Below are 8,045 nucleotides of genomic sequence, written 5' to 3' on the forward strand. Positions count from 1 at the left end.
CGCGCTCTCGCTTTGGGAGAGTGGAAGGAAATTCTAGGAAAGAAATGCCCAACTCTCTCCTTAACAGCCGGCCTCTGTTACGCAACCCGAGCCAACACAGCCTCCAGAGAGAAGTGGTCGTCCAACTTGGGGAGCAGAGCTAGCAGCCTGGGTTAAACACAGGAGGTGACCAGAGCAGGAGCTGGTTAAACCTTTCTGAGCTCCTAAGTACTTGATGCCAGAAACATGCTGGGAGCGCCTCATCGTTTGTCACCTTAATCCTCCCAGAAAACGTGATGCAGATCCCCCCCCATTGTACAGAAGGAGAAACTGAGGCGGGCAGCGGGGTTGAATGGGCCAAGCAGAGGAGATAAGACAGCTCACAGTTGTTTCCCTGCTAATACTGCACCCTTGGAAGCAGGTTGCGGGGAGAAACGGGCTTTGGCCTTGAGCTTAGAGCATGGCTGCGGGAAAGACTGGAGGACAGCAGAGGCAGGCATTAAGAGCCCAAGGAGCAGCTTTATTTCAGTCCAGGGACCAGCCAGAGGTGACTGGACAGCTGATGTGGACCTTCAGAGTTGCAGCTTCCATGCAAGGAGCCCCCAGAGACTGGGGAGCCGGGCTGGAGGGCTCCAAACCACAAAACTATGAAACCTTGGGAGGCAGCTTCTCTCCCCTCCTAAGGCTAGTTCCGCCTGCTTTGTCCCTCTACTGGCTGAGGTCTGGTCCACTCACAGGTTCCTTCTCTGTACCCAACACGCTGCACCCTTTAATCTTCGAGCACATACTTACATAACCCCTTGCAGTCACACACATTCATTCAGCAAACCTTCACACACACACACACACACACACACACACACACACACACACACAGGCTCAGGAGAGGAAGGCTGTGCAGGAGATTGGGCAGGCTCAGGACTCTTTCCCCCCATAGCCTGCAGCTCTTCTGGGCTCCCCTCTACTGGTTGGCCACCCTTAGTCCTCGGAACACCGAACATGAAACACCGACAGCAATCAAACCACAGAGGCTGAGAGGGCTACACGCCACCCCTTTCGGACATCCAGCATCCGGGCATCCCAGAGGTTTCACCAGCGGCAATGAGACCAGACGCCCTCTCCTGGGCCCAGCCTAGCTGCAAAACCCACTCCAAGAAATCCTGGACTATCGGAACCACCAGCCACACACCTGGTCTCAGTACCCCAAGTGTGTTAATACTTTTACATCCACACCTCCCTATGCAGGTCCCTGCCTTCCTGGACTCCGAACAGCTCCGCCCTCCTGGAGTGGGGGGGCTTTCCTTTTCTTTGGGATTGCCTCCCTTCTCCGAATTAGGCATACTTGGTTCCAAATAATGATAAACTTTCTGAGTCTGAAAGAACGCTTAAAGTTTAGGTCCCGAGATTATGCTGCTGCTCAATATTAAAGCGGCCCAGAGCAAACTTGCCGAGGAGCCTAATAAAAATTGATCCTCTCTGCTCTGCGGCAATTGGGAAATAGGCTGGCTGAGCCGGGTAATAGTGGAAGAAGGTTCCCTCCGAATGACAGATGAAGTCATAAACAAGTTTGATCTTGGAATCAAGCTTCGATAAATATTAAACACAGTCTGCCCCCCTTCACACGGGTGGATTATGATATATGGCACGTCCAAACTTTAAATAAGGAAATACCAGAGAAAATGATCTCAATAAATTTTCTAAGTATAAACGTTGATTATGTTTCGATTTTCATTCAAGGGCCTCTGCTGTTCCTTCTTTGGTGCAAATGACATCTTGCAATAGGCTTTTGGGGAAAAGGGCTCCCTATTTGAAAAAGAGAGCCCCAGAGGTGTACAATTTATGTAATCTGCAGCTGGAAAATGAATTGTGTAATTTATTGGAAAACAGAAAGTCATGAAGATTGGATCAGCATAGGCGAGTTCCGACACCCCCCCCCACATCCATCAAGTTCCAATTAACAGCCTAACCAGAGAGCTTTAATGGGTTTCCAATCTAGTGGCCTGATAGACTCATCAATTCCTCTGGGAGAAATTAAGAAAATCGACCGCCCCTTGGCGACGCAGTGTCATTCCTTTCTGCAACTATATGTCAAATTAAAAACACAATTAAAATTTAAACTGTTTCAATCAAAGGGTGCCCTGCAACCTATGTTTCACTTAATAGAACTTTGATGAAAATCTGATGCGTGCACTCCATCACCAAGGGGGGCCAGGGCAGTGAAGGAGCTCAGCAGAGAGGAGGGTTCTTTATATTTCTTGAAGACATCCACGCTGGGGTGAGGCATACCAGGTGACTCCACCTCACTAGTTCTGCTATGGCGATGGGTGCATTGCGCTCTCTCCAGTGTTCTTCTCTCTCACTGCACCTCTGCCCAGTTCCTGTTCCACTCCACTAGCTGAAATCCCAAGGGATGCCTTCTGCCTTCGGAACTCCCTAGCAACTGGGAATTTGGGCGGTTCTGCCCCAAGCACAAATCTCCTGGAGCATCAGACAAGGAAAGGGTCTCGAAGAATACAATCCATGGGTACCTCCTGGGAACTTTCCAAGGAGAGACTCTGCAGCCTCCTGCTAGCCCTCACCTCTTGATCAAAAAATGCCCCTGTGCCCTTTGGCATCCTGGAGGCGGGAGGGTAGGGAGGATTCCCAGTTGAATAATGGGCCCCTGGTGAGAGCTAGAGTTGTTTCAGTCCACCCAATTCCCCACTTCAGTTGCTGCTCCCCACCCCCACCCTCATGCCAGGGTACTTCTGTGGAAGAACTGCAGCCTAAATCTCAATCCCACAGCCCAGTCGGAGGCACCAGACAGAGCTTCAGTGTACACCCAGCCTGGTCATCTTCTTGGGCTGTTCAATCTCTTCCACTCCAGCTCCCAGATGTTTGCAGATCAAAAGGTCAAGGCCATCTGCTGTACACACTGAGATGTGCACACGTGCACACTCAAGCATGCACATTTCCAGACCCACGCACCTAAGCACAAGGTATCCCTTGTGTCTTATAGTCAGGAAGGGCTTGCACATAGCAAGTGGACAAGAAGCTGAGAGGAAGAGCATCAAGCATGGGTCATTCTGGGCCACTCTTATGTCTGGGCAATCACTGTCCCCTGGGTCTTCTACCTGTGTGCAGGATTTCTCTGGGACTCACAGTTCTTACCCTCTGACTCCTTCACACTAGGTCCAGGACAGGGGGCTTCTCCTAGTTACTCTGTAGAGTCTAAGTTGGGACTGCTAAGGAGAAGAGGTCCCTGGGCTGGGTCCTGGGACACAGGACATTGAAAGCCTTGAGAGTAGAGCCAAGTGAAGTCTTGGAGGGGCCAAAGCTTTGACCAGCAAAGGCTCAGGCCTCAAAGGGCTCTCCAGGGGAGAGGTGTTTCATGCAAATGGGTGAAAGCAGTGGTGAGTGGCCCTGGCTCAGGAGGACCCACATCTCCAGGCCTCACCAAAGTGCTTGAAGGCACAGCCTGCAGTCCTAGGGGTCCTCAAGGCTCCCATCCACACCCCCATCTCTCTTGCCCAACACATAGCTGCAGAAAAGAAAGCAAATCACACTGACCTTTTTGCCTCCTCTTTCTCCTAGCCCCACTTCCAGGCTCTTGGGCAAGGAGAGGTGGGAGCACTGTGGTTCTCTGCTGTGGCCTCCAGCTCTGGACTGACTGCAGAAGCCTCCCAAGGGAGTCTCCCCACTCAGAACACACACCTCTGGCAGGGGGGCAGTTTATATCTGTCTTGCTGTTGTTTGATGTACACATACCCACTCTATTTACTACCAAATAAAAGAAATACATCTGTGTTGCCAACAGAAACAGGTCAAGCACTGGCTCCTTGGTCTCCCAAGGCCTGGAGAAACTTAGAGGTACTTAAAAACACTCAGAGCGGCACAGCCCACACCATAGGAACTTTGGTTTGGAGTAAGGTCCTGGCTCTTAGGAGTAGGAGAGCTAGGAGTAGGAGTAGAGAGCTAGCTCTGCTGGTTTAACCAAGTGACTTGTGAGGAGGCAGTGGAGGCAAAGTTGTCCTAAGATTTTTTTCAGGCTTGTGCAGCAGTGTGGGAGGCCACTCAGCTTCCTGCCCATCGATTTCCAGGATTCAGCTCAGCTTGCCTTCACCTGGGGCCATTGGAGAAAAACAATTGTCCAGGAACAGAGTGTTCAACGACATCTATGTTTTAGCCATCTCAGTGATGCTAAATTCTTATGTGGGTGTCTGCACTAGAATCCCATCCATTTGTGTCTGTCTGGAAGTATAAAGTGGGTGCATGTGTGGGCTGAGTGTTTTTGTCAAGTATGAGCATATCCTATGTTGTTTACATGTGCTTTTGTTTGGGTGATGTAGAAAGGATTCAGATCCATAGTTTAAGTCATTTACATTGATGAAGATTAACTGGGAGTACATAGCTGGAAGGATCTGAAGTCAGAGGAGGGAGGAAGAGAGGCAGGGGGAGAGAAGGGGAACTCTACAATCTGAAGGAAGGGTAAAAGAACAAAATGGGGGTGTCCACTCAATGTCCCCAAAACAGGCTCTCTGGCTTCCCCAATGGAATATCCAGCAGAGATTTTAGGTAGCCCCCTTTTTTGTGGGTGGCTCCAGCAGCTCCCAGCAAGCTTTGCAGAGACTTTGTAGGTAAGGCAATAAAGTGATACCAGCCAGCTGTCCAGATGTGAGAGTCCCATCGAATGGTTTCTCCATCTCTCCTGACACAAAGGTCTCAGGAAAACCTGCAGTGCAGCCTAGGATGCTTCCTGCTCAGAGAGGCTTTTGTGTTCCTCATCTCTGCTCCCGGGCTCCACTCTTACAGTGGGAGAAATGCAAGGAACCCATTCAGTGGGAAGGAAGTGGAGGTTTCCCTGGGGCGGGTTCCTAGGCTCACACAGCCTGTCCCAGGGCTGAATCACCTCCTCCCCCAGGGTGGCACTGGGTAAAGACAGATGAGCTCAGATAGGGAAGCTCCCCAAGTGTGTGTGTGTGTGTGTGTGGCAGGGGTAGGCAGCCCTGAGCAGAGCAAAGCATAAACTGTACTTGTGGAGAACCAGTTATTTCTTGACTTTGTAAAAACCAGGTCAGTCAAGAACCGTTTTCTAGAATCCAAACAAATAGAGAAGTGTTTTCTTGACTTTTGATAACATCGTGTTCTGGCTGTAAAATCTAAGGACATGTTTTCTATTGCAACATTATTTTTAATGAGCTGTTACTGGCCCGTCCTGCAGTTAGTATTGCCAACAATAAAAGGCATCACTATGTTTGCAGGTAACACAAGGAACAACATATTTTGACCCTGAATTTCTGTTTATTTTTCATTTATGACACATGCCCTCGTTTTTATTCCAAACCAGAGGGAAATAAAAGTAGATCTATCTTCACTGGAACCCGGACTAAAATTTTGCCATAAATAAGCGTGCTGGTTTATTTGGGGGCTGTTTTCCATCAACAGAAAATGATACTGGACGTTTTAGCCACAGTGGAATCAACTGTGTCGACTGAATTCGAGGAGCCTGGTGACACACCGGGAGAAGGGAACTGAGAGGCGCTCTCCAGCGGTCGCTTCTGGCCAGCGCTCTCCCTCCGGAAACTTCTCAGCCTTTGTCATCCCCGTCTCCCCCTTCCGGCTCCCAAGCTTCAAAGTGCACTGCGAAGAAGGGGTGTGCATGCATATCCCCAGCTTGAAGGCAGGCGGCACAGCTGGGCTGGCGAGGTGCGTCTAAGCACCTGCTCCCTAGGGCCCACCAGCTCTTCCCAGAGATCGCGGCGCGCCTTGCCTCTCAGGCTGTGCTCTGAGACAGTGGCGGCTGCGCGCCTAGCAGCGCGCGGAAGCGAACATTGTGCTTCCGGGCGTCGGTCCGGACGTGGGGACCCAGAGAGGCTGCCCCTCAAGGTGTTGAGCGCCGGTGGACAGAGATTCTCTAATTGGAAAGGGTCACAGTCCTTTCCGTTTCCGCAGCTGCAGCCACAGCCAGGTGGCTTCTGTTCCCTATCACCTAGCACATCTGGAAAGAGCCCAGGCTTGAGCAGCCCCAGCAGTCCTAATTCCCTCAAGCACCACTAAAGCCTCCCCATCCTAGAAATGGTAGTCACAGTCCAGAGAGCTAGGTGGCTTTCCCAGAGGCTGCCCTCTCGAGGCCAGGCCTCTCCCAGCTGGTCTAGAAGAGCAGTCTCCTACTGCAGTGAAACTCAACTTACTTGCTTCTTTCCTCTAACACCTCTGGGGGCATCTGGAGTTACCAAGTTCGTAGCTAGGTATGTTAATGATGCCCTGACCCGAAACTCTCACTTTTGAAGGAACCATGTCTCAGGAATAGAACGAGAGGCTGCTGCCCTGTGCTTAGAAATAACAGATGATTTTAAAGGGACTGCTGTTTTGCTCCACCTCCGAAATCTAGGTAGAAACAGGTCTTTACCCCTTCTGTTTCTCCGTCTTCCCTGCTCCCAGGCTGTTTCAAACCATGGAAGACACAGGGGAGAGAGTGTCCCTCATCACAAACAAAGCCACCTCTGTCTCTGCTGACTGCTGAATTATAGGGGTGTGCATCCAGGTTGGACTTAAGCACAGAGGCAGCCAGAGAGCGAGACTGAAAAGAGTTTCGGAGACACCTGCTCTGGGAAAAATTATCCAAAGTTACACACTCTGGCAACATGAAAGCCTTCATTTTTCTTTTCTTTTTAATTAAATTTCACGACAACATTAAATGTAACAATATTTTGTGAACTTTTTTTCTCTTTTTCTTAAAAAGGGACTGATCCTGGCAGAGGACAGAGAGGTTAGGGGAAACAAACTACTGCAGACCAACAGGTGTAGCAGACAGAAAGAAAACAGACTGAGTGGCAGAGCAGAAAGCCCTGAAGATGTGAGGGTGTATTTTACAAGAAATCTGTACATTTATCAAATAAATTAAAATTCTCCTAAATTGATTGTCCTTCACTTAAAGCGCTCCAGTGGACCTAACTCCTTTGAGCATTGCTGCCTATCCTTGTTTTTGCTCTTCCTCCTTTTTGTCTATTTAATTTTCTCTTTCTACACAAGTGACTGTGATTACACTGCCAAAAAGTCTGCTTCCCTCCTGGAGGAAGGAGCAGGGCTTTCAAGAAATTTTGTACAATATTGCACAGGTCAAAAAAATAGATACTGCAGAAAAAAAATGTAGGGGGAGAGAATAAAAACTGTTTTTTAAAAATAAACCATTCTCTCAAAAATGGGGAACAAGTAATAGTAATATTAATAATTTACTGATAGGTGAAATTCCCCGAATAAATGGTACTAATAAATAAGAGCACTCAAACCCGACTAGAGGTGGAACTGTTTCAGTTTTCAGAGTCCTGATTTTTTGGCTGTTTTATCTTTTCCCTTTAAACAATTAGAGAATTCTTCGATCACAAAGTGAGACAGATGAAGAGATTAATTGCCAGACCTTTCCCGAGAGAAAAGCAGTTTCCCATAAGAGGCTGCTCTGATTCTGAAAACTGGAGAAGTAACTGGTTAGGGTGGGGAGGAAGAACCACATCCCGAAATCCAGAAAGAAAAGTACTACCTTATTAATTCTTTCCCTCTGGATTCTCGGTGTTCTATAGAAAGTGAATAAAGTAAAGGAATTATTTGGGTTTTGAGCTTACTTTTCTTCTATTTAAAAAAAAAAGTCACAGCGCAATGTAAATTTAGGGATAGGGCTGAACATTTCACAAAAGCTTTCAGCCAAAATATTTGACCTGGACACTTTGTCTTTTTCCTGCTTTCTCTTAATTAGTAGCCAAAATCAGAAATAAGAGGAGAAGCGCCTCAAATCCATTAGGGATGAATTGCACGAAAATGCATTGCAAATACTTACAAAATGCTACCGATTGGGGAGGAGGGCCAGGCGGTGCGCCGAAGCCCGGGTTCCCAAGGCCGCTGGACGTTTCTGCGCCCTCCGCCCGGCCCAGTCTCCTCCAGGATCCGGGAAGGTGGCCGGGCACCCCCTCCACCTCCCCTCTCGGGCCTCAGACCGGCCGTAGCAGCGGCACGGACGAGACCACGGGGTGCGAGTAGTAGACTGGGTGCGGGAAGGTGAGCAGCGGCTGGCTAACCGGCACTGGGGCCCCTGC

General features: G+C 49.2%; 2 protein-coding genes across 2 annotated transcripts in view; both read right to left on the reverse strand.

The window, feature by feature from the left end:
- Hmx2 (H6 family homeobox 2) overlaps nt 1–3,615 on the reverse strand; it is an 8,828-nt gene extending 5,213 nt beyond the window's left edge. The window contains exon 1 of the mRNA XM_010635325.3: nt 3,529–3,615. The gene's annotated coding sequence lies outside the window, so the exon portion shown is untranslated. The remainder of the gene's footprint in view (nt 1–3,528) is intronic.
- Nucleotides 3,616–7,223: 3,608 nt separating this feature from the next.
- The window catches only part of Hmx3 (H6 family homeobox 3), a 31,952-nt gene continuing 31,130 nt past the window's right edge, over nt 7,224–8,045 (reverse strand). The window contains exon 8 of the mRNA XM_033761233.1: nt 7,224–8,045. This exon is cut by the window's right edge and continues 13 nt beyond it. Coding sequence (XP_033617124.1) covers nt 7,941–8,045 — 105 coding nt within the window. The 3' untranslated portion in view covers nt 7,224–7,940.

Source organism: Fukomys damarensis, unplaced genomic scaffold (assembly GCF_012274545.1).
Source record: "Fukomys damarensis isolate Sample0158 unplaced genomic scaffold, DMR_v1.0_HiC HiC_scaffold_8, whole genome shotgun sequence".
Taxonomy (NCBI): domain Eukaryota; kingdom Metazoa; phylum Chordata; class Mammalia; order Rodentia; family Bathyergidae; genus Fukomys; species Fukomys damarensis.